This window comes from Diorhabda sublineata, chromosome 2, assembly GCF_026230105.1.
Source record: "Diorhabda sublineata isolate icDioSubl1.1 chromosome 2, icDioSubl1.1, whole genome shotgun sequence".
Classification (NCBI taxonomy): Eukaryota; Metazoa; Arthropoda; class Insecta; order Coleoptera; family Chrysomelidae; genus Diorhabda; species Diorhabda sublineata.
In genome coordinates, this window is record NC_079475.1 from 40465836 (window position 1) to 40493768 (window position 27933).

General features: G+C 35.4%; 1 protein-coding gene across 5 annotated transcripts in view; it reads right to left on the reverse strand.

Annotated features, from left to right (window-relative positions):
* The window catches only part of LOC130440492 (G-protein coupled receptor Mth2-like), a 62887-nt gene that overhangs the window by 27055 nt on the left and 7899 nt on the right, over positions 1 to 27933 (reverse strand). The window contains exon 1 of one of the 5 annotated variants that reach the window (XM_056773674.1): positions 26413 to 27012. The exons of 2 other annotated variants lie outside the window; for them this stretch is intronic. In XM_056773674.1, coding sequence (XP_056629652.1) covers positions 26413 to 26977 — 565 coding nt within the window. In that variant the 5' untranslated portion in view covers positions 26978 to 27012. Of the gene's footprint in view, positions 1 to 846; positions 1275 to 26412; positions 27013 to 27933 lie in introns of those variants that run through there. 2 more of the 5 variants (XM_056773681.1, XM_056773675.1) reach the window with 2 other exon arrangements.

The window sequence follows — 27933 nt, forward strand, 5'->3', positions numbered from 1 at the left end:
AGGGTCGGATTAAAGAAATACTAACCATTAACAAGTTATTTCCCATAAATTTTTTTATCGATACCGTGTGAAATGTAAGACTTGCCTAAGAAAACTTTCTGATAGTTCCTTGGAGCTTGTGGATTGTTACATGCTAGGAGTTTTTATCCATTTCCATGGAAACTATCTTGAGAGCGGGCAGCTATCCATATATCACAGTTTTATCCAAAATAACACAGAAAAACTATTTTTCAATAATTACTACTGCTAGTTTTGGTCTAATGATAAGCTCGCTAAAGCAGGGGCAGACGAGCCCTTCATGGGATCCGAACCCTTCTTTGGTATCAGCTACAAAACAACGGAAAAAGTTTTGGAAAAGGGGATAGGAGCAAAACCAATTATTGGATCAACCTACAGGGGTTGAGACAGGCAAAAACTCTTCTTGGAAACTATAACCAAAGAAGATCTGCTGGATGTATTAACGTAAGAACAATCTACGAATACTAACAAGAATTCTATCGGGGAACTGTTGCCTCGACGAACAACCGAAGATGCTAGACTTAGCAGATAATGCGGCGTGCCAATCATTGGATCAACCTACGGGGGTTGAGACAGACAAAGACTCTTCTGATGCCTCAAAGAACATCCAAAGATGCTAGACCTAGCAGATAATGCGGCGTGCAAATTTGTAATGACGAAAATAACAGCCATTCCACATTCTAGACTTTTTAAAAGGAGTGGGATTGATGGATCAGTTTGAAACAGCGTACTCGCGTATTATTAATAGGTAGTACGTGAATAGTACGTGAATAGTGCGTTCGATGTAAAATAATCTTGCGTTTAAACAATGCGTACCATTGAACTTACCGTACACTGAACCAGTACTTCTTTCAGGATCGTTCTCCAAACAAAGAATAATCCCGATATCGGTATTTTCGTTAATATGGTCGACACAAAAATTTTCGTACGTAATATCGGTCACGTTATATTCCGAACTTAAGAAAATATTTAAATTGCCGTTTTCATCGAAATCAATTACGTCCGCGGATATGTCGACAGGAACTTTTCCGTCGGAACATTCATGTCCGAAAAGAAGACAGTAATCTAGCCCGGTGTCGAATTCGAAGAGGACATCGTCGGGAACGCAAGAATAATTTGATGTGAACATAAAACCTAAAGGACAGCATTTTCTCAAATACATTCGGCAGCCGGAAACGACGTTAATCACCAAGAGAAATAGCATGCGAGAATATCGATTGATTGGAGTCGGTGCCATCGCGGTAAACTTTTACAAAAGACTAAAAATTAAAAACATAATCCATTGTGATCGAGAATTCCCGTTTGTTTATTTTATTAACGAGAATATTTACTCATATTTCATGAAAATGTTTGAAGTGTCGGAGAAAAATATGAAGGTTATGTAATGGGCATACCAAAAGGAACCGATTATTCATAGAAGGTTTTTTTGTTTAATATTGTCAATAAGTTTTATGTTTAAAATAATTCGTTCCGAGAATATCCTCGTTCTTTTGTAAATGAAATTACAAGGCCATCTTACATTTGTTCAACGACGAAATAATACATAAGTTTACACCAGTTACATAACTCGATTATAAATACTTTGGAAAGCAGAAAAATAATTAATTAAACTTGTCAAACTATTAAGTACCCAGTATCCGTGTACAAGCTGCCTTAAATACTAAATAAATAAATAAATAATGATTAAATCGGTAGACAACAGAGATAATTCTGGATTTTTTGAAGCAATAACTCAAAAATATGATTAACAAGAGTCGGGTATCTTCGAAATATAGTTTAAAAACTGTTTTATTACAGTGTGCGTCTAGTCGCCAATAAGGGACACTTGGAATCACTTAACTATGAGGTTAGTTCCCATTAGGAGTGGTTAGTGAACAAGTACTAAATCTTATCGTATAAAAAAAAAACTATAAATAACCGGTAGGCAAAGAATATTTATGGTTCTTCACAGTCACATTTAAAAAAAGATAAAAATTAGTTTAATGGAAGGAAAATAAGGGACACTTTGTATCATTTAACTATATAATTAAGAGATCCTAATGGTTCCCAACAGGGTGGTGAGATAATTCACGTACTTAAGACAGTTTGTACACTAACCACTCCTAATGGGCACCAACCTCATAGTTAAGTGATTCCAAGTGGTCCTTGACACTTGAAAGAGTGTTTCGAATTCTCGTCGAGTTGTGAGCTTTGTCGTTAGGACCAAGAGATTGTGATCTGAGCAATTGTAACGAATGATGAAACTATAGAACCGTGCCAAAAAAAGCGGATATTATATTTTATCAAGAAAAGGCATGGCAAAATCAGCCGAAGTGCGCAGAAATTGAACAGACCCTTTCGACGTCAATAGACGTCAGAAAACATCAATTAGCATGAAGTAACAATCGGCTGCAATGGATTGTTAATCGAAAATATCTGACAAAAGTAGACGCCAATTCACCTGGATGTATAAGAATTGATGTGATTCGACTTAAATCGGCGTCAACAAACTTCTAAACTTTTCAATCGACCTCAATCGGCTTCAATGGATTGTTAATCGAAAATATCTGACAAAAGTAGACGCCAATTCACCTGGATGTATAAGAATTGATGTGATTCGACTTAAATCGGCGTCAACAGACTTCTAAACTTTTCAATCGACCTCAATCGGCTTCAATGGATTGTTAATCGAAAATATCTGACAAAAGTAGACGCCAATTCACCTGAATGTATAAGAATTGATGTGATTCGACTTAAATCGGCGTCAACAAACTTCTAAACTTTTCAATCGACCTCAATCGGCTTCAATGGATTGTTAATCGAAAATATCTGACAAAAGTAGACGCCAATTCACCTGGATGTATAAGAATTGATGTGATTCGACTTAAATCGGCGTCAACAAACTTCTAAACTTTTCAATCGACCTCAATCGGCTTCAATGGATTGTTAATCGAAAATATCTGACAAAAGTAGACGCCAATTCACCTGGATGTATAAGAATTGATGTGATTCGACTTAAATCGGCGTCAACAGACTTCTAAACTTTTCAATCGACCTCAATCGGCTTCAATGGATTGTTAATCGAAAATATCTGACAAAAGTAGACGCCAATTCACCTGGATGTATAAGAATTGATGTGATTCGACTTAAATCGGCGTCAACAGACTTCTAAACTTTTCAATCGACCTCAATCGGCTTCAATGGATTGTTAATCGAAAATATCTGACAAAAGTAGACGCCAATTCACCTGAATGTATAAGAATTGATGTGATTCGACTTAAATCGGCGTCAACAAACTTCTAAACTTTTCAATCGACCTCAATCGGCTTCAATGGATTGTTAATCGAAAATATCTGACAAAAGTAGACGCCAATTCACCTGGATGTATAAGAATTGATGTGATTCGACTTAAATCGGCGTCAACAAACTTCTAAACTTTTCAATCGACCTCAATCGGCTTCAATGGATTGTTAATCGAAAATATCTGACAAAAGTAGACGCCAATTCACCTGGATGTATAAGAATTGATGTGATTCGACTTAAATCGGCGTCAACAGACTTCTAAACTTTTCAATCGACCTCAATCGGCTTCAATGGATTGTTAATCGAAAATATCTGACAAAAGTAGACGCCAATTCACCTGGATGTATAAGAATTGATGTGATTCGACTTAAATCGGCGTCAACAAACTTCTAAACTTTTCAATCGACCTCAATCGGCTTCAATGGATTGTTAATCGAAAATATCTGACAAAAGTAGACGCCAATTCACCTGGATGTATAAGAATTGATGTGATTCGACTTAAATCGGCGTCAACAGACTTCTAAACTTTTCAATCGACCTCAATCGGCTTCAATGGATTGTTAATCGAAAATATCTGACAAAAGTAGACGCCAATTCACCTGGATGTATAAGAATTGATGTGATTCGACTTAAATCGGCGTCAACAAACTTCTAAACTTTTCAATCGACCTCAATCGGCTTCAATGGATTGTTAATCGAAAATATCTGACAAAAGTAGACGCCAATTCACCTGGATGTATAAGAATTGATGTGATTCGACTTAAATCGGCGTCAACAGACTTCTAAACTTTTCAATCGACCTCAATCGGCTTCAATGGATTGTTAATCGAAAATATCTGACAAAAGTAGACGCCAATTCACCTGGATGTATAAGAATTGATGTGATTCGACTTAAATCGGCGTCAACAGACTTCTAAACTTTTCAATCGACCTCAATCGGCTTCAATGGATTGTTAATCGAAAATATCTGACAAAAGTAGACGCCAATTCACCTGGATGTATAAGAATTGATGTGATTCGACTTAAATCGGCGTCAACAAACTTCTAAACTTTTCAATCGACCTCAATCGGCTTCAATGGATTGTTAATCGAAAATGTCTGACAAAAGTAGACGCCAATTCACCTGAATGTATAAGAATTGATGTGATTCGACTTAAATCGGCGTCAACAAACTTCTAAACTTTTCAATCGACCTCAATCGGCTTCAATGGATTGTTAATCGAAAATATCTGACAAAAGTAGACGCCAATTCACCTGGATGTATAAGAATTGATGTGATTCGACTTAAATCGGCGTCAACAAACTTCTAAACTTTTCAATCGACCTCAATCGGCTTCAATGGATTGTTAATCGAAAATATCTGACAAAAGTAGACGCCAATTCACCTGGATGTATAAGAATTGATGTGATTCGACTTAAATCGGCGTCAACAGACTTCTAAACTTTTCAATCGACCTCAATCGGCTTCAATGGATTGTTAATCGAAAATATCTGACAAAAGTAGACGCCAATTCACCTGGATGTATAAGAATTGATGTGATTCGACTTCAATCGGCGTCAACAGACTTTTAAACTTTTCAATCGGCTTCAATGGATTGTTAATCGAAAATATCTGACAAAAGTAGACGCCAATTCACCTGGATGTATAAGAATTGATGTGACTCGACTTCAATCGGCGTCAACAGACTTTTAAACTTTTCAATCGGCTTCAATGGATTGTTAATCGAAAATATCTGACAAAAGTAGACGCCAATTCACCTGGATGTATAAGAATTGATGTGACTCGACTTCAATCGGCGTCAACAGACTTTTAAACTTTTCAATCGGCTTCAATGGATTGTTAATCGAAAATATCTGACAAAAGTAGACGCCAATTCACCTGGATGTATAAGAATTGATGTGACTCTACTTCAATCGGCGTCAACAGACTTTTAAACTTTTCAATCGACCTCAATCGGCTTCAATGGATTGTTAATCGAAAATATCTGACAAAAGTAGACGCCAATTCACCTGGATGTATAAGAATTGATGTGATTCGACTTAAATCGGCGTCAACAAACTTCTAAACTTTTCAATCGACCTCAATCGGCTTCAATGGATTGTTAATCGAAAATATCTGACAAAAGTAGACGCCAATTCACCTGGATGTATAAGAATTGATGTGATTCGACTTAAATCGGCGTCAACAGACTTCTAAACTTTTCAATCGACCTCAATCGGCTTCAATGGATTGTTAATCGAAAATATCTGACAAAAGTAGACGCCAATTCACCTGGATGTATAAGAATTGATGTGATTCGACTTAAATCGGCGTCAACAGACTTCTAAACTTTTCAATCGACCTCAATCGGCTTCAATGGATTGTTAATCGAAAATATCTGACAAAAGTAGACGCCAATTCACCTGAATGTATAAGAATTGATGTGATTCGACTTAAATCGGCGTCAACAAACTTCTAAACTTTTCAATCGACCTCAATCGGCTTCAATGGATTGTTAATCGAAAATATCTGACAAAAGTAGACGCCAATTCACCTGGATGTATAAGAATTGATGTGATTCGACTTAAATCGGCGTCAACAAACTTCTAAACTTTTCAATCGACCTCAATCGGCTTCAATGGATTGTTAATCGAAAATATCTGACAAAAGTAGACGCCAATTCACCTGGATGTATAAGAATTGATGTGATTCGACTTAAATCGGCGTCAACAGACTTCTAAACTTTTCAATCGACCTCAATCGGCTTCAATGGATTGTTAATCGAAAATATCTGACAAAAGTAGACGCCAATTCACCTGGATGTATAAGAATTGATGTGATTCGACTTAAATCGGCGTCAACAAACTTCTAAACTTTTCAATCGACCTCAATCGGCTTCAATGGATTGTTAATCGAAAATATCTGACAAAAGTAGACGCCAATTCACCTGGATGTATAAGAATTGATGTGATTCGACTTAAATCGGCGTCAACAGACTTCTAAACTTTTCAATCGACCTCAATCGGCTTCAATGGATTGTTAATCGAAAATATCTGACAAAAGTAGACGCCAATTCACCTGGATGTATAAGAATTGATGTGATTCGACTTAAATCGGCGTCAACAAACTTCTAAACTTTTCAATCGACCTCAATCGGCTTCAATGGATTGTTAATCGAAAATATCTGACAAAAGTAGACGCCAATTCACCTGGATGTATAAGAATTGATGTGATTCGACTTAAATCGGCGTCAACAAAATTCTTATCTTTTCAATCGACCTCAATCGGCTTCAATGGATTGTTAATCGAAAATGTCTGACAAAAGTAGACGCCAATTCACCTGAATGTATAAGAATTGATGTGATTCGACTTAAATCGGCGTCAACAAACTTCTAAACTTTTCAATCGACCTCAATCGGCTTCAATGGATTGTTAATCGAAAATATCTGACAAAAGTAGACGCCAATTCACCTGGATGTATAAGAATTGATGTGATTCGACTTAAATCGGCGTCAACAAACTTCTAAACTTTTCAATCGACCTCAATCGGCTTCAATGGATTGTTAATCGAAAATATCTGACAAAAGTAGACGCCAATTCACCTGGATGTATAAGAATTGATGTGATTCGACTTAAATCGGCGTCAACAGACTTCTAAACTTTTCAATCGACCTCAATCGGCTTCAATGGATTGTTAATCGAAAATATCTGACAAAAGTAGACGCCAATTCACCTGGATGTATAAGAATTGATGTGATTCGACTTCAATCGGCGTCAACAGACTTTTAAACTTTTCAATCGGCTTCAATGGATTGTTAATCGAAAATATCTGACAAAAGTAGACGCCAATTCACCTGGATGTATAAGAATTGATGTGACTCGACTTCAATCGGCGTCAACAGACTTTTAAACTTTTCAATCGGCTTCAATGGATTGTTAATCGAAAATATCTGACAAAAGTAGACGCCAATTCACCTGGATGTATAAGAATTGATGTGACTCGACTTCAATCGGCGTCAACAGACTTTTAAACTTTTCAATCGGCTTCAATGGATTGTTAATCGAAAATATCTGACAAAAGTAGACGCCAATTCACCTGGATGTATAAGAATTGATGTGACTCTACTTCAATCGGCGTCAACAGACTTTTAAACTTTTCAATCGACCTCAATCGGGTTCAATGGATTGTTAATCTGATAAAAGTAGACGCCAATTCACCTGGATGTATAAGAATTGATGTGACTCGACTTCAATCGGCGTCAACAGACTTCTAAACTTTTTAATCGACCTCAATCGGCTGCAATGGATTGTTGATCGAAAATATCTGACAAAAGTAGACGCCAATTCACCTGGATGTATAAGAATTGATGTGATTCGACTTAAATCGGCGTCAACAGACTTCTAAACTTTTCAATCGACCTCAATCGGCTTCAATGGATTGTTAATCGAAAATATCTGACAAAAGTAGACGCCAATTCACCTGGATGTATAAGAATTGATGTGATTCGACTTCAATCGGCGTCAACAGACTTTTAAACTTTTCAATCGGCTTCAATGGATTGTTAATCGAAAATATCTGACAAAAGTAGACGCCAATTCACCTGGATGTATAAGAATTGATGTGACTCGACTTCAATCGGCGTCAACAGACTTTTAAACTTTTCAATCGGCTTCAATGGATTGTTAATCGAAAATATCTGACAAAAGTAGACGCCAATTCACCTGGATGTATAAGAATTGATGTGACTCGACTTCAATCGGCGTCAACAGACTTTTAAACTTTTCAATCGGCTTCAATGGATTGTTAATCGAAAATATCTGACAAAAGTAGACGCCAATTCACCTGGATGTATAAGAATTGATGTGACTACTTCAATCGGCGTCAACAGACTTTTAAACTTTTCAATCGGCTTCAATGGATTGTTAATCGAAAATATCTGACAAAAGTAGACGCCAATTCACCTGGATGTATAAGAATTGATGTGACTCGACTTCAATCGGCGTCAACAGACTTTTAAACTTTTCAATCGGCTTCAATGGATTGTTAATCGAAAATATCTGACAAAAGTAGACGCCAATTCACCTGGATGTATAAGAATTGATGTGACTCTACTTCAATCGGCGTCAACAGACTTTTAAACTTTTCAATCGACCTCAATCGGGTTCAATGGATTGTTAATCTGATAAAAGTAGACGCCAATTCACCTGGATGTATAAGAATTGATGTGACTCGACTTCAATCGGCGTCAACAGACTTTTAAACTTTTCAATCGACCTCAATCGGCTTCAATGGATTGTTAATCGAAAATATCTGACAAAAGTAGACGCCAATTCACCTGGATGTATAAGAATTGATGTGATTCGACTTCAATCGGCGTCAACAGACTTCTAAACTTTTTAATCGACCTCAATCGGCTGCAATGGATTGTTGATCGAAAATATCTGACAAAAGTAGACGCCAATTCACCTGGATGTATAAGAATTGATGTGATTCGACTTAAATCGGCGTGAACAAACTTCTAAACTTTTCAATCGACCTCAATCGGCTTCAATGGATTGTTAATCGAAAATATCTGACAAAAGTAGACGCCAATTCACCTGGATGTATAAGAATTGATGTGATTCGACTTCAATCGGCGTCAACAGACTTTTAAACTTTTCAATCGGCTTCAATGGATTGTTAATCGAAAATATCTGACAAAAGTAGACGCCAATTCACCTGGATGTATAAGAATTGATGTGACTCTACTTCAATCGGCGTCAACAGACTTTTAAACTTTTCAATCGACCTCAATCGGCTTCAATGGATTGTTGATCGAAAATATCTGACAAAAGTAGACGCCAATTCACCTGAATGTATAAGAATTGATGTGATTCGACTTAAATCGGCGTCAACAGACTTTTAAACTTTTCAATCGACCTCAATCGGCTTCAATGGATTGTTGATCGAAAATATCTGACAAAAGTAGACGCCAATTCACCTGAATGTATAAGGATTTATGTGACAATAGACCTCAATCGACTTCAACAGTGACGACGAAATGAAACGAGTGGTGTATGAACATTTTGAGTAAAGATTCTTCATATTTTTATAATGACATAGACCACCATCCGTGATGAAGTCTATGCCTCAATGAATACGGCCTTTAAAGACATGATCTCTCGTAGTTAAATATTAAAATTGCAGATAAACTAAGTTTGAAATAAATTGTTGTATAATTTGACATCTGCAATATTGCCAAATTAATTATTTTTTCGTATTGTTGGGTAATTAGGTTTTCAAAACAAACTACTCTGTATGTATTGCCATGAAATGCTTCGCCTCTACTACAGCGTACGAAACACGCCCAATTACATATGGTAAATATTTATCCTGCACCTCTCATAGAAAGATAATTGATTAAATTTTCAAATCTATAGCTAGATATCAATTAATTATCCTAATTACTGAACTGTTGATTGAATCTTACGCTAATGGTATAAATATGAGGTGGGAGAAAAAAAAATAGCAAAGCGTTGGCGTGAATCATGTCATGTAGTCAAAAAAAAAGCGTCTCAATGACGTAATGTGATTTAGCAGAAAATATTAATGTTTACAGGGCAAATTCACTAGTTTACATCAACAAAAGTAAGAATTTTGACATATGTAAAACGCAAGCCTAGAAGATTCCATTTTTTTAAAATCTAGTTCCAGAAAGAATCCCAACTTTAGTCGGAAGAAGTAGAAAGTTTGACAATCGACAAAGTGAAAGCGTATGCGCAGTAGTTTAATAACGACCTCTACTGCGCAGTCCAATTTCCGCCATATTGGCTGCCACCAGCTGACTGATTTATATTTATTTACATTGATTTTATAGAGTAATTATTGAAATTAAAATGACTTCTAGTTTGCATGCACAAATAACAATACGAATTGTAGAGGTAAAGATATCAGTTTCCATAGATTTCCTACAAAAGATGTTAAATTATTTAGCGAATGAAAAAAAGTTTGTGGAGAAAGACAACTTAACCTCCAACACGGTAAGTGTTTACAAGTTTATCCTATATTTTTTTGGTAGTTGATTTAACATTAATCAAATATTTATTATTTGAATTATAATCATTTAAAAAAAAAATTGCTACGTGCAAAACCCCGCGCACTTTATTGTTAGTGGAGATATAAAAATCTATGTGTTATCCGAAGTGCAGTTGTTTTATTAATAAATTGTTAAAAAACACCCGATGCATTTTATTTATTATCTAATTCTCTTTGTTAAACGAAAAAAAAAAAATAAAACATATTTATTCTTTACATGTTAAAAAGTTTTGTTTGCAATCTATTCAAAATTATTGAAATCACGTTAATATGAAAACGTTATGAAATAACTTCGTTACTCAACGTTTTGTTCATAAGAATCTTAAAACGAAAAGATTCAAATTCCCGCATTTAATTGATTGGCCAGAAAAACAATATGGCCGATAGTGGGACATCTCATTGGCTGTGGCTATCCGGTTGCGCAAGAACACACCTTGTAGTCTTTACATCATGTTAGTAACGATGAATTCCGATATAGAAGTTCTAGTAACGATTTAATTAAGTAAGCAGATTTGTAAGTTGTAATTTAGAACTATTGGTTATTCGTACAGAATACAGTATATAATTATCTTCATACATATATAATGATATATAATACTTCTATATGAACAGTTTATTTAAGTGTTAATTGTTGATGAATGACATTAGAAACGTCACTTCTGTCAAACATGAAAATTACGCATAAAAAATTGTTTTCACGATATGTCGAGTTGCAATTTGTATTATAATTGATAGAAACAATGGGTTGTTACAGCCCCCACGGACAATTACGCCCTTCAATTATATTACTGTGTTTTAATTAGATGACGTTGTTTTCAAAACAAAATTATAAGAAACAATGTTCGCGTGTTTTCAATTAAGGAATAGAGGTGGGCCCTAAAATAACAGTTTTATAAATGGGATAACAGAAAATAGAATAGGAATTATTATATTGAAAAGAAAGTCCATTAAAGTGTCTTGTATACCATTTTGAAACTAAGAATTTCGTAAAATTACTGATTTTCCTTTGTTTGCATACAATATTTTCTTTCAGTCTATATTATATATACCTGGGTACAAAAAATACTGACTGCGCCGTGGAGTACTGTTTAAAAATCGATCAAGAAGCTTCTCCTGGAGAGTTTGGAGCTAAGAACAGGACGAAATCACGGAGTTTAAATGTTTAAACACGGGCTAGTGTTAGAAATAAGTAGAAAGGCCAATCGTGGACAAGTCTATAGGTAAAAAAATAACATACCGACGGTTGGAAGAATGTTTGATTTTTCCTCAATATCAAACTCACAAATCACAGCTTTCAACTTGAAACCTTGAAGGAAATCGTAGTCCACGCAATAATTTAAAGGTGAATACATCTTATAAGACCAGTCGATTTCATCAACAGCGTACAAAGAACCGTTCGACTGCAGGTAATAGTCCCCCCGAGGTACCAAACCAAATCTATCGTTTCTACAAGGATTACCATAAATATACCATAAATTCTCGGGGGATCTTACCGGATTTGTGAAATTGTAGTATTGAAAATTGGTGTAGGTTTTACTGTTGACACATTCGCGACCGTTTAAATGTTGATCGTTTCCACAACACTTTTGAACACAAATTTTCTTACGACACACGCACCCGCGAGTTGTGTCGTTCACTACGTCATAATCCTCCGGTTCGAAGACCATCCCGTACATTTCTATAACACCATTCGTAACGACGCCTTCAGTAACATCGACACTTAATTCTTCAGGACACTTGTGACTAACAACAGATAAAATAGTTGTTGATACAAGAAAATTACGAAAAATTAGAACCATCGTGTTTATTTGAGATTAATATTGATAGAAACTAATCATTAATCGTCATGTAAGGGCTTGGGTTAATGTGAGAAAACGATTAATCAAAGTATTTATTTATATATTAAAATGAACACTAATGGATTTGGAATAGTCTAAATGACGTTTAAATTTTAGAAAGTGGGGTTCATGATAATTACCAAATGTTTAGGTGTTTCGAATACATTGCTGTACTGTAGTGTTTGAAATTGAGTCGAAAGAAACTATCAGAATGAACTTCCAAGTCATAGATTTGGAAATTGTCTTTTTGGTTTTGATCTTCTGGTATCAAAAAGGCGTTTCCCTAACTCCAAACCTTTTTTTGGCAACTACAAGAAAGAGTTTAAGGTCTGGATCATTCTACAAGGCTCTATCGTGACCGAAATCACGAATTTAGACTAGGACTAGCACAAATCAGGATCTTTTAATCGCCTTTCAGTAGGATTATGTTTTTGGATAGATCTAGTATCAGAATGAACTTCCAAGTCATAGATTTGGAAATGATCTTTTTGGTTTGGATCCCCTGGTATCAAAAAGGCGTTTCCCTAACTCCAAACCTTTTTTTTGGCAACTACAAGAAAGAGTTTAAGGTCTGGATCATTCTACAAGGCTCTATCGTGACCGAAATCACGAATTTAGACTAGGACTAGCACAAATCAGGATCTTTTAATCGCCTTTCAGTAGGATTATGTTTTTGGATAGATCTAGTATCAGAATGAACTTCCAAGTCATAGATTTGGAAATGATCTTTTTGGTTTGGATCCCCTGGTATCAAAAAGGCGTTTCCCTAACTCCAAACCTTTTTTTTGGCAACTACAAGAAAGAGTTTAAGGTCTGGATCATTCTACAAGGCTCTATCGTGACCGAAATCACGAATTTAGACTAGGACTAGCACAAATCAGGATCTTTTAATCGCCTTTCAGTAGGATTATGTTTTTGGATAGATCTAGTATCAGAATGAACTTCCAAGTCATAGATTTGGAAATGATCTTTTTGGTTTGGATCCCCTGGAATCAAAAAGGCGTTTCCCTAACTCCAAACCTTTTTTTTGGCAACTACAAGAAAGAGTTTAAGGTCTGGATCATTCTACAAGGCTCTATCGTGACCGAAATCACGAATTTAGACTAGGACTAGCACAAATCAGGATCTTTTAATCGCCTTTCAGTAGGATTATGTTTTTGGATAGATCTAGTATCAGAATGAACTTCCAAGTCATAGATTTGGAAATGATCTTTTTGGTTTGGATCCCCTGGTATCAAAAAGGCGTTTCCCTAACTCCAAACCTTTTTTTGGCAACTACAAGAAAGAGTTTAAGGTCTGGATCATTCTACAAGGCTCTATCGTGACCGAAATCACGAATTTAGACTAGGACTAGCACAAATCAGGATCTTTTAATCGCCTTTCAGTAGGATTATGTTTTTGGATAGATCTAGTATCAGAATGAACTTCCAAGTCATAGATTTGGAAATGATCTTTTTGGTTTGGATCCCCTGGTATCAAAAAGGCGTTTCCCTAACTCCAAACCTTTTTTTGGCAACTACAAGAAAGAGTTTAAGGTCTGGATCATTCTACAAGGCTCTATCGTGACCGAAATCACGAATTTAGACTAGGACTAGCACAAATCAGGATCTTTTAATCGCCTTTCAGTAGGATTATGTTTTTGGATAGATCTAGTATCAGAATGAACTTCCAAGTCATAGATTTGGAAATGATCTTTTTGGTTTGGATCCCCTGGTATCAAAAAGGCGTTTCCCTAACTCCAAACCTTTTTTTTGGCAACTACAAGAAAGAGTTTAAGGTCTGGATCATTCTACAAGGCTCTATCGTGACCGAAATCACGAATTTAGACTAGGACTAGCACAAATCAGGATCTTTTAATCGCCTTTCAGTAGGATTATGTTTTTGGATAGATCTAGTATCAGAATGAACTTCCAAGTCATAGATTTGGAAATGATCTTTTTGGTTTGGATCCCCTGGTATCAAAAAGGCGTTTCCCTAACTCCAAACCTTTTTTTGGCAACTACAAGAAAGAGTTTAAGGTCTGGATCATTCTACAAGGCTCTATCGTGACCGAAATCACGAATTTAGACTAGGACTAGCACAAATCAGGATCTTTTAATCGCCTTTCAGTAGGATTATGTTTTTGGATAGATCTAGTATCAGAATGAACTTCCAAGTCATAGATTTGGAAATGATCTTTTTGGTTTGGATCCCCTGGAATCAAAAAGGCGTTTCCCTAACTCCAAACCTTTTTTTTGGCAACTACAAGAAAGAGTTTAAGGTCTGGATCATTCTACAAGGCTCTATCGTGACCGAAATCACGAATTTAGACTAGGACTAGCACAAATCAGGATCTTTTAATCGCCTTTCAGTAGGATTATGTTTTTGGATAGATCTAGTATCAGAATGAACTTCCAAGTCATAGATTTGGAAATGATCTTTTTGGTTTGGATCCCCTGGTATCAAAAAGGCGTTTCCCTAACTCCAAACCTTTTTTTGGCAACTACAAGAAAGAGTTTAAGGTCTGGATCATTCTACAAGGCTCTATCGTGACCGAAATCACGAATTTAGACTAGGACTAGCACAAATCAGGATCTTTTAATCGCCTTTCAGTAGGATTATGTTTTTGGATAGATCTAGTATCAGAATGAACTTCCAAGTCATAGATTTGGAAATGATCTTTTTGGTTTGGATCCCCTGGTATCAAAAAGGCGTTTCCCTAACTCCAAACCTTTTTTTGGCAACTACAAGAAAGAGTTTAAGGTCTGGATCATTCTACAAGGCTCTATCGTGACCGAAATCACGAATTTAGACTAGGACTAGCACAAATCAGGATCTTTTAATCGCCTTTCAGTAGGATTATGTTTTTGGATAGATCTAGTATCAGAATGAACTTCCAAGTCATAGATTTGGAAATGATCTTTTTGGTTTGGATCCCCTGGAATCAAAAAGGCGTTTCCCTAACTCCAAACCTTTTTTTTGGCAACTACAAGAAAGAGTTTAAGGTCTGGATCATTCTACAAGGCTCTATCGTGACCGAAATCACGAATTTAGACTAGGACTAGCACAAATCAGGATCTTTTAATCGCCTTTCAGTAGGATTATGTTTTTGGATAGATCTAGTATCAGAATGAACTTCCAAGTCATAGATTTGGAAATGATCTTTTTGGTTTGGATCCCCTGGTATGAAAAAGGCGTTTCCCTAACTCCAAACCTTTTTTTGGCAACTACAAGAAAGAGTTTAAGGTCTGGATCATTCTACAAGGCTCTATCGTGACCGAAATCACGAATTTAGACTAGGACTAGCACAAATCAGGATCTTTTAATCGCCTTTCAGTAGGATTATGTTTTTGGATAGATCTAGTATCAGAATGAACTTCCAAGTCATAGATTTGGAAATGATCTTTTTGGTTTGGATCCCCTGGTATCAAAAAGGCTTTTCACTAACTCCAAACCTTTTTGTGGCAACTACAAGAGAGAGTTTGAGGTCTGGATCATTTTACAAGGCTTTATCGAGACTTAAATCACGAATTTAGACTAGGACTAGTACAAATCAAGATCTTTTAATCGCTTTTTAGTAGGATAAAGGATAATTTTATGTTTTTGGATAGATCTAGTATCAGAATGAACTTCCAAGTCATAGATTTGGAAATGATCTTTTTGGTTTGGATCCCCTGGTATCAAAAAGGCGTTTCCCTAACTCCAAACCTTTTTTTGGCAACTACAAGAAAGAGTTTAAGGTCTGGATCATTCTACAAGGCTCTATCGTGACCGAAATCACGAATTTAGACTAGGACTAGCACAAATCAGGATCTTTTAATCGCCTTTCAGTAGGATTATGTTTTTGGATAGATCTAGTATCAGAATGAACTTCCAAGTCATAGATTTGGAAATGATCTTTTTGGTTTGGATCCCCTGGTATCAAAAAGGCGTTTCCCTAACTCCAAACCTTTTTTTTGGCAACTACAAGAAAGAGTTTAAGGTCTGGATCATTCTACAAGGCTCTATCGTGACCGAAATCACGAATTTAGACTAGGACTAGCACAAATCAGGATCTTTTAATCGCCTTTCAGTAGGATTATGTTTTTGGATAGATCTAGTATCAGAATGAACTTCCAAGTCATAGATTTGGAAATGATCTTTTTGGTTTGGATCCCCTGGTATCAAAAAGGCTTTTCACTAACTCCAAACCTTTTTGTGGCAACTACAAGGGAGAGTTTGAGGTCTGGATCATTTTACAAGGCTTTATCGAGACTTAAATCACGAATTTAGACTAGGACTAGTACAAATCAAGATCTTTTAATCGCTTTTTAGTAGGATAAAGGATAATTTTATGTTTTTGGATAGATCTAGTATCAGAATGAACTTCCAAGTCATAGATTTGGAAATGATCTTTTTGGTTTGGATCCCCTGGTATCAAAAAGGCGTTTCCCTAACTCCAAACCTTTTTTTGGCAACTACAAGAAAGAGTTTAAGGTCTGGATCATTCTACAAGGCTCTATCGTGACCGAAATCACGAATTTAGACTAGGACTAGCACAAATCAGGATCTTTTAATCGCCTTTCAGTAGGATTATGTTTTTGGATAGATCTAGTATCAGAATGAACTTCCAAGTCATAGATTTGGAAATGATCTTTTTGGTTTGGATCCCCTGGTATCAAAAAGGCGTTTCCCTAACTCCAAACCTTTTTTTTGGCAACTACAAGAAAGAGTTTAAGGTCTGGATCATTCTACAAGGCTCTATCGTGACCGAAATCACGAATTTAGACTAGGACTAGCACAAATCAGGATCTTTTAATCGCCTTTCAGTAGGATTATGTTTTTGGATAGATCTAGTATCAGAATGAACTTCCAAGTCATAGATTTGGAAATGATCTTTTTGGTTTGGATCCCCTGGTATCAAAAAGGCTTTTCACTAACTCCAAACCTTTTTGTGGCAACTACAAGAGAGAGTTTGAGGTCTGGATCATTTTACAAGGCTTTATCGAGACTTAAATCACGAATTTAGACTAGGACTAGTACAAATCAAGATCTTTTAATCGCTTTTTAGTAGGATAAAGGATAATTTTATGTTTTTGGATAGATCTGGTATCAGAATGAACTTCCAAGTCATAGATTTGGAAATTGTCTTTTTGGTTTTGATCCCCTGGTATCAAGAAGGCTTTTCTTTAACTCGAAACCTTTCTGTGGAAACTACAAGAGATAGTTTAAGGTCTGGATCATTCTACAACGCTCTATCGAGACTTAAATCACGAATTTAGACTAGGACTAGTACAAATCAGTATCGTTTAATTACTTTTTAGTAGGATACAAGGATAATTTTATGTTTTTGGATAGATCTGGTATCAGAATGAACTTCCAAGTCATAGATTTGGAAATTGTCTTTTTGGTTTTGATCCTCTGGTATCAAGAAGGCTTTTTTCCAACTTGAAACCTTTCTGTGGCAACTACAACAAAGAATTTAAAGTCTGGATCATTCTACAAGGCTCTATCGTGACTTAAATCACGAATTTAGACTAGGACTAACACAAATCAGGATCTTTTAATCGCTTTTTAGTAGGATAAGGTATAATTTTTAGATAACTTTGGTATAGGAAGATTTTCCTCTGCATTGCTAGGTCTAGCAGAAATTGAGAGGTAGCGATTCGATAGAAAATCTCAAGCTCTCATAGTAAACCCAACTATAACCAAGGAAATCAGATTGATAACTGAAATGATTAACGCCGAAATTGTTCAGAACATTGTGGACCGAATACCGACGTTCAAAGACCAAGCTCCATCTCATTAAGGTCATATTATAAGGCTGTATGCATCTATTGCGTAGAGAATAGTCCAACCTAAAGCAAACAGTGACAGATACGTCAACACCTAACAGATGTACAGAGAATTGGACTAAAGGAACCAGCAGTGGTCGACCAAATGAGGTGACGACTCCAGAAATATTGAAGATAATCGTCGACTGGAAGTGCCCGAGCTACCAGACATTGCAGGCATTTCAAAAAGTGTGATACATCGCATATTAACGTAAAATTTGGATTCGACAAAGCTGTGCGCAAGATGGACGCTACTTACAATGGAACAAAAACATCGTCGTGAAAATATTTCCAGTTAATTTTGTGTTTTATTCGTTGCACCAGGTACTTCTGAGCATGTATTTTTACTTAAGAGGCGAACTAGACTTTTAAATTCGAGGATTTACTTCGGGATTCATCGAAAGTTGCGCCCGAAGCCGGTCCTGTTTAAAATAAGTAAACATACATTAAATTTATAGTGATTGTTGATAGTAGTGAAGCCAATTTTGTTAAAATTACGGTAAAATCTTTCACCACGTGTTTACATAAATAATTTGTCGGACTCTCAAACTATGAATCACCTCGGAATGTATATACCAGTGAACCGCAAAAAATTTATCGGTACAATTGTCAGTTTTTACGCCGAGATTAATTCTCGCCACTTCCTAACGGAAGAATCAGTCATTGTATTTCACCAGGGCCCCATCATTCTGTATTTTTTTATGTGTCGATACCACAAATCGAACATATTGATATTATTTTGTGCCTTACAAATCTTAATCCGTCCCTGTATTTTACAAAAAAATATAAATTTAACATCAAAGACATGTTTGAGTTATCTGTGAACGTCAATACGTTTCCTTTCTTTGAGTTTAACGATATTTAGTAGTCTATACTGGTATCTCAAGTATACCCATAAAAAGGAATCAAGATGAGTCAAATCAGGTGACTTACGCGGCCATTCTATTGTTTCTATCGATTAGGAACGTTGTTCAATTAGTTTAGCACAAATCCGTTTAGAAAAAATTGATTCAATCGTCGGAATAACCTGACGAGAAACATTTTTCTTTTCAGGAAGGTAAATAGGATTATCCTGATGGGATCCTAGCGCAGACTTAGTGTGGATAGCGTTGTTTCAACTTGATAAAGTCCTTATGACGTTTGAAGGAAATCGGAAAAAGTTCTAATCGAGTAGGGATAAGAGAAAAGTAGTTTTTTTTTATCGAAAAATATCCTTTCGAAACGCGCTAATCTTATACATTAAAAAAATTGATGATTTCCATTCCGAGTCCGTTCAGGCGTTCTACCCAACCGATTTGCTTAATTTTTTTTTTCAATGAAAGGTATTGATGCACAGATCAGCCATCAACCATCGGATTTCATCTAATTTTCACCATTCTCAAGTTATACTCATGCGATTTCCCCCTGTACATTACTTATGGGAGTTTTTCACATACACACGTTCTATCCTGAATATCTCAGGTTCTAATAAAGCTATGGAGTTCGATTTGGTTTAAGAACACTTGCCGAAATACCTTCTTTCTTTTGATGTTTTGACCATTTAAATCGGTCGAGTTGGAGAGGAGCTAGGCGCGGACATTCAATGCGGAGTTATGGATTTTTGTAGGTTTTTGGCAATTTTTCTACATTCAAAGATCTATATCTCAGGTTCTAATATAGCTACAGAGTTCGTTTTGGTTTGAGAACAATCTCTGAAATACCTTCTTTCTTTTGATGTTTTGACCATTTAAATCGGTTGAGTTGGAGAAGAGCTAGGCGCGGTAATTCAATGCGGAGTTATGGATTTTTGTAGGTTTTTGGCAATATTTCTACATTCAAAGATCTATATCTCAGGTTCTAATATAGCTACAGAGTTCGTTTTGGTTTGAGAACAATCTCTGAAATACCTTCTTTCTTTTGATGTTTTGACCATTTAAATCGGTTGAGTTGGAGAAGAGCTAGGCGCGGACATTCAGTGTGGAGTTATGGATTTTTGTAGGTTTTTGGCAATATTTCTACATTCAAAGATCTATATCTCAGGTTCTAATATAGCTACAGAGTTCGTTTTGATTTAAGAACACTCGCTAAAATACCTTCTTTCCTTTGAGTTTTTGAACACTTAAATCGGTTGAGTTGGAGAGAAGCTAGGCGCGGATATTCAATACGGAGTTACGGATTTTTGTAGGTTTTTGGCAATTTTTCTACATTCAAAGATCTATATCTCAGGTTCTAATATAGCTACAGAGTTCGTTTTGGTTTGAGAACAATCTCTGAAATACCTTCTTTCTTTTGATGTTTTGACCATTTAAATCGGTTGAGTTGGAGAAGAGCTAGGCGCGGACATTCAGTGTGGAGTTATGGATTTTTGTAGGTTTTTGGCAATATTTCTACATTCAAAGATCTATATCTCAGGTTCTAATATAGCTACAGAGTTCGTTTTGATTTAAGAACACTCGCTAAAATACCTTCTTTCCTTTGAGTTTTTGAACACTTAAATCGGTTGAGTTGGAGAGAAGCTAGGCGCGGATATTCAATACGGAGTTACGGATTTTTGTAGGTTTTTGGCAATTTTTCTACATTCAAAGATCTATATCTCAGGTTCTAATATAGCTACAGAGTTCGTTTTGGTTTGAGAACAATCTCTGAAATACCTTCTTTCTTTTGATGTTTTGACCATTTAAATCGGTTGAGTTGGAGAAGAGCTAGGCGCGGTAATTCAATGCGGAGTTATGGATTTTTGTAGGTTTTTGGCAATATTTCTACATTCAAAGATCTATATCTCAGGTTCTAATATAGCTACAGAGTTCGTTTTGGTTTGAGAACAATCTCTGAAATACCTTCTTTCTTTTGATGTTTTGACCATTTAAATCGGTTGAGTTGGAGAAGAGCTAGGCGCGGACATTCAGTGTGGAGTTATGGATTTTTGTAGGTTTTTGGCAATATTTCTACATTCAAAGATCTATATCTCAGGTTCTAATATAGCTACAGAGTTCGTTTTGGTTTGAGAACAATCTCTGAAATACCTTCTTTCTTTTGATGTTTTGACCATTTAAATCGGTCGAGTTGGAGAAGAGCTAGGCGCGGACATTCAATGCGGAGTTATGGATTTTTGTAGGTTTTTGGCAATATTTCTACATTCAAAGATCTATATCTCAGGTTCTAATATAGCTACAGAGTTCGTTTTGATTTAAGAACACTCGCTAAAATACCTTCTTTCCTTTGAGTTTTTGAACACTTAAATCGGTTGAGTTGGAGAAGAGCTAGGCGCGGTAATTCAATGCGGAGTTATGGATTTTTGTAGGTTTTTGGCAATTTTTCTACATTCAAAGATCTATATCTCAGGTTCTAATATAGCTACAGAGTTCGTTTTGGTTTGAGAACAATCTCTAAAATACCTTCTTTCTTTTGATGTTTTGACCATTTAAATCGGTCGAGTTGGAGAAGAGCTAGGCGCGGACATTCAATGCGGAGTTATGGATTTTTGTAGGTTTTTGGCAATATTTCTACATTCAAAGATCTATATCTCAGGTTCTAATATAGCTACAGAGTTCGTTTTGATTTAAGAACACTCGCTAAAATACCTTCTTTCCTTTGAGTTTTTGAACACTTAAATCGGTTGAGTTGGAGAAGAGCTAGGCGCGGTAATTCAATGCGGAGTTATGGATTTTTGTAGGTTTTTGGCAATTTTTCTACATTCAAAGATCTATATCTCAGGTTCTAATATAGCTACAGAGTTCGTTTTGGTTTGAGAACAATCTCTGAAATACCTTCTTTCTTTTGATGTTTTGACCATTTAAATCGGTTGAGTTGGAGAAGAGCTAGGCGCGGACATTCAGTGTGGAGTTATGGATTTTTGTAGGTTTTTGGCAATATTTCTACATTCAAAGATCTATATCTCAGGTTCTAATATAGCTACAGAGTTCGTTCTTTCGTTCTTTTCTATTATAATGATTTCTGATACTTATTTACTGGATTCGATGCGAGCGAAACCGCGGGTAAAAGCTAGTACTATATGATTAAATACATATTACCTACCCCAAATTGAACTGTTATCTGTGTAAGCAATTTCTTCTGGTACACACACCAAACTCTTGAGTGCGAACGAAGTACCATCAACGGTAAAAAGATCGACGCAATAAAAACTAGAATCGATGTAATAACCGCCGTGTTCCCAAAATATCGAACCGTTTTTCGCAAAACTAAAATCATCGACTTTAACTCGTTCGAAATTTTCGGTACAATTCAATTCTTCGTGAAAATATTGTTCGGATTCAGATTTCGTTTTCAATTGTGATAAGAAAATCGTCGATAAAGTTTTATTTACTTGATGGCACGATTTCGATACGATTATTTCGTCTTTTCGACAACATTTTCTTACACCGCTCCGTTTAATTCTAACACAAAGTTGTAGTTTCTCATCGAAGTAGCCAGTTAGGCATATTTCGTCAAAATCGTACAAAACGTTTTTACTTGTTATTAATAGTTTGTCTTCGTCGATTTTCGCTTCGTCTTCTTCGAATAACGTATCTTGTCGACATAAATCTTGATGTGACGCACATTTATTGAATTTTTGAAACTCTTTTTGATCGCAGCACGACGTGAATCGACCTTGGAATACTACAGACTCCGAATACACGCTTCGATAGAAAAAAATTACGAAAATTAATCGGTACATATCGATTTATGCAGCTGTGCTTTTGTACTAAAAATTTAATGTTCGTGGTCTTTTGAATAAAAACACGTACCAACGTCTTAACAATCTAAATTTAACGTGTACACGCACAAATTATTCAGAAACACAAATTCGAAATGTTTGTTTAGTTTCGCAGGTGAAAAATTGTAAGAAAAACCGACTGACGTCCTGGATAGAAGCTTCAAACGATTTTCATTATACTAACTACCTCGCGTTTCATAAGTTATACATCGTGTTTATTATTTTTTTTTTTTCTAATTAATTAGAAAAACTGTAGCTCCTCCCCTGTCTGTTAATCCTTTATATACAACAAATTATACCAACGAAGAACATGCCAAGCTGAAAAGTTCCTAACAACCCCTACGGTGGCGTTCAAGAAAAGCATTTTCCTAATCGCGAAAATGGAAAAAAAGGGTGGGAACTCCCAACTGTTTTATAGACGGTTTACGCAAATGATACAAAGTCTAATTAATTATATATTCCACATTTAGAGCTCTAGATCTATCTAGAGTAGTCAATTTAATGAAAATTTTATAATTTTATTAGTTGTGCAATGATAATTCACGTGAAAATCGGCCGATCTTTTCGATCAGCAACAATATTTCTAGTATAAGCTACCTTAAACTTGATTTATTGAACAAAAAATGCTAACGAACTTTATTTGCTACGTTGAACAATGTCCAAATGAGCCTAAAGAATAAGCAACAAAATGGAAACTGAAAATCGGCCGATCTTTTCGATCAGCAACAATATTTCTAGTATAAGCTACCTTAAATTTGATTTTATTGAACAACAAATGCTAACGAACTTTATTTGCTACGTTGAACAATGTCCAAATGAGCCTAAAGAATAAGCAACAAAATGGAAACTGAAAATCGGCCGATCTTTTCGATCAGCAACAATATTTCTAGTATAAGCTACCTTAAATTTGATTTTATTGAACAACAAATGCTAACGAACTTTATTTGCTACGTTGAACAATGTCCAAATGAGCCTAAAGAATAAGCAACAAAATGGAAACTGAAAATCGGCCGATCTTTTCGATCAGCAACAATATTTCTAGTATAAGCTACCTTAAATTTGATTTTATTGAACAACAAATGCTAACGAACTTTATTTGCTACGTTGAACAATGTCCAAATGAGCCTAAAGAATAAGCAACAAAATGGAAACTGAAAATCGGCCGATCTTTTCGATCAGCAACAATATTTCTAGTATAAGCTACCTTAAATTTGATTTTATTGAACAACAAATGCTAAAGAAATTTATTTGCTACGTTGAACAATGTTCAAATGAGCCTAAAGAATAAGCAACAAAATGGAAACTGAAAATCGGCCGATCTTTTCGATCAGCAACAATATTTCTAGTATAAGCTACCTTAAATTTGATTTTATTGAACAACAAATGCTAACGAACTTTATTTGCTACGTTGAACAATGTCCAAATGAGCCTAAAGAATAAGCAACAAAATGGAAACTGAAAATCGGCCGATCTTTTCGATCAGCAACAATATTTCTAGTATAAGCTACCTTAAATTTGATTTTATTGAACAACAAATGCTAACGAACTTTATTTGCTACGTTGAACAATGTTCAAATGAGCCTAAAGAATAAGCAACAAAATGGAAACTGAAAATCGGCCGATCTTTTCGATCAGCAACAATATTTCTAGTATAAGCTACCTTAAATTTGATTTTATTGAACAACAAATGCTAACGAACTTTATTTGCTACGTTGAACAATGTTCAAATGAGCCTAAAGAATAAGCAACAAAATGGAAACTGAAAATCGGCCGATCTTTTCGATCAGCAACAATATTTCTAGTATAAGCTACCTTAAATTTGATTTTATTGAACAACAAATGCTAACGAACTTTATTTGCTACGTTGAACAATGTCCAAATGAGCCTAAAGAATAAGCAACAAAATGGAAACTGAAAATCGGCCGATCTTTTCGATCAGCAACAATATTTCTAGTATAAGCTACCTTAAATTTGATTTTATTGAACAACAAATGCTAACGAACTTTATTTGCTACGTTGAACAATGTTCAAATGAGCCTAAAGAATAAGCAACAAAATGGAAACTGAAAATCGGCCGATCTTTTCGATCAGCAACAATATTTCTAGTATAAGCTACCTTAAATTTGATTTTATTGAACAACAAATGCTAACGAACTTTATTTGCTACGTTGAACAATGTTCAAATGAGCCTAAAGAATAAGCAACAAAATGGAAACTGAAAATCGGCCGATCTTTTCGATCAGCAACAATATTTCTAGTATAAGCTACCTTAAATTTGATTTTATTGAACAACAAATGCTAAAGAAATTTATTTGCTACGTTGAACAATGTTCAAATGAGCCTAAAGAATAAGCAACAAAATGGAAACTGAAAATCGGCCGATTTGGCGGCGATTGATGTGGTTTTTTGATATTGAGAGCTGATTAGTTTTTGGAATCGATCGATAAAGCCGTTTAAAAGTTATTTCAAAAAAAAACCACATTCGAAAAAAAGAAATTTTCATAGTTTTTTTGAGATTCCTTAAAATTTACTGGTCGAACTCGGTTCAAATTGTACTCAAAATCTAAGATTGGTCAAGACCTTTCGAATAGTTGAAAAATATTTGGGGGCTGCTCAGTAAAAACGCCATCTGACTCTCATAGAGGGCACTAGTTATACGATTCGTACCAAATAGTATTAAACATTTATCAAGCAAAATTTAAACATCATTTAATTCAACACCGAAAAAGTATATTTATTAAAACTGGATACTTTTTATACCGTTTTCGAAATATTATAATTTGAAAATTAAGAAGTAATAACCGATACTGGTATAAAATATTCATAAAGTAATTAATTATTATTAATAATTAATGAGCATCGTGTGAATTGAAAATTATTCGCCGGGTAAATTAAACCCCATCGATAAAACGGATACATTTAGAAAAATTGGGACTGACGGCTTTCGTTTCTTACAACATTTCACAAAAATAAAATTTTCTCAATGTCCTTGATGATAACGCACGTCCTCATATACCTAGATTAGTACACCAGTACCTTAATGATACAAATATTGTGGTTCTAAAGTGGCCTGCACGTAGACCAAACTTGAACCGTATCGACATCAAGATGAGATCGACAGATTTGTTACCAGCTAACCTTTAACGAATGCAAAATGTATTATAGACATAGCGCGACAAATTTGGATCAAAATTACTTGGAGGGCTCGATCAGGAGTTTGCCACGGCGTTGTTTTGATTTAAGACTACGAGGATGGTCCTAGAAGTACCTGGTCTGATCTAGAGATGGCACACATAGTAGATATTTCAAAAAGTGTGGTACATCGCATATAAACTGAAAATTTGGACTGTGGGCAAGATGGGTGAACAAAAAGGGCGTCGTGAAGATGTTTCCATCGAGTGTTTGCGTCGTTTTATAACCCCGGATGAAAAGTTGGTCCATCACTTCAAACCCGAACCAAAATAACGATCAAAACATTGGATTGAAAAGGGAGAATAGTTTCCAAAGAAGGCACAGACCGTTTCATCTGCAGTCAAGGACATGGCGTCGGTTTTTTTGGGATTTTGAATAAAGAAATCATGCGAAAACGGCCGCATTTGGCTAAGAACAAAACGTTGTTTCGTCAATTGCTATTTAGTACACCGTATTCGCTAGATTTAGCCCCGTCGGATGATTTTCTGTTCCCTTGAAAAAAATTACTCGGTGGTTTGACGATTTGTAATATAAAAACTTACCAGTGGTGTTGAGGTACACGTCCATTTTATCATCTTTATGATATGCGCACATTATCGTCGATATGTTGGTATCGTTATCGAAAATATCGAAACAAAATTTCTCGGCGGCAAAAGTCTCATTCCAATCGGAGTAGAACAAATCCCCGTTTTCCTGAATGTATATATATTCAGCATTCTCAGACGCTATTCCAACGTGTGTTTTGGGACAGGTTTTACCATACAAAACGAAGAAGTCGCTCAAAGTTTTATTCGAAAGTTCTGTTCCATTGTAGACAGGTACTTCGAACGTTTCATCGGCGGGTACGCACTTTCGACCTTTGAATATTTTACCTTCATCGCAACATTTTCTAACGCACCGTTTCAAATTACAAACACAGCCTAGTATCCTTCCGTCTTGATAAAAATAGTCCTTTGGAGGAAAATTTAATCCGCGGGATTGTATACTTTGATTGGAGGGGTTGAAATCGTCGGTTATGTCAATGGTCAAAGTCGATGGACATGGCGGCGGTTGGGAAAAACCGTATGAAAATAATACGCAAATACGGACGATAAAACACCAGTTCATAATGATAACGGTGTAATCGCAACGAGAATAACTTCGAAATTATTATAATTTTAATTATTATTAAGTTGTGATGACTTTTAGCGGAAATGATTAGACCAAATTATCATAACCGCGGAAACAATAGGAAATCCTTCTGAGGTATATATAATTTTTTTTATTTGGAAATGAAGCGATACACGGAGACTCCAGTAAAATATTTTGTCAATGTCATCGAGTTTCGACTTGCTAACTAACTCGAGCGCTCGAACTTCAATCAACCAGAGCACTCTGAAATTGAGTCCGCGCACGCGCCGAATATAAATCGAACTTCACACCACTCTTAATTTCACGTGCCTAATTTTATTTTTACATATATAAATATAATAAATAACGTAACTACAATAACAAATTGCAATAAAAATAATTATAAATTTTTTATTTAATCACGTTTATCGATATTCTCGATTCTTTTGTTTCAAAATTAGTTTCTTTTATAATTTGACAGATGGAAATTTGACGTTTCGACTTCTTTTTTAGTCTTTATTAAAACATTATTCGCGTATTTATATTAATCGATAGATCATCTAAATTATCATCAATTGTAGTAATCAGGTCAATTTAGACATTCCAAGTTACATAAATTCCTGAAAATCCCATCGTTTCCGTTTATGGAAAAAAATTTATTCAAGGTCAAAAGTCAAAAAATGAGTTTTTCGCAATTTTCGGCAAAACGGTGAGTTTTATCATAAAAATACCTCATACAAAAATTGTAGATCATAAAATTATCTACAAAAAACGTATGAATACTTTCTTTGCTACAAGCCACCGTTTTTGAGATATAATGAAAAAATTATAATAATAAACCGAGACTTGTATTTATAAGAAATTTCTGTTGACTGGTGGGAACTGTCATAAGTTCATCAAATAAATTATCAATTGACGAAGATTTTACTAAAGTACGACGATGTTTTTTTGGT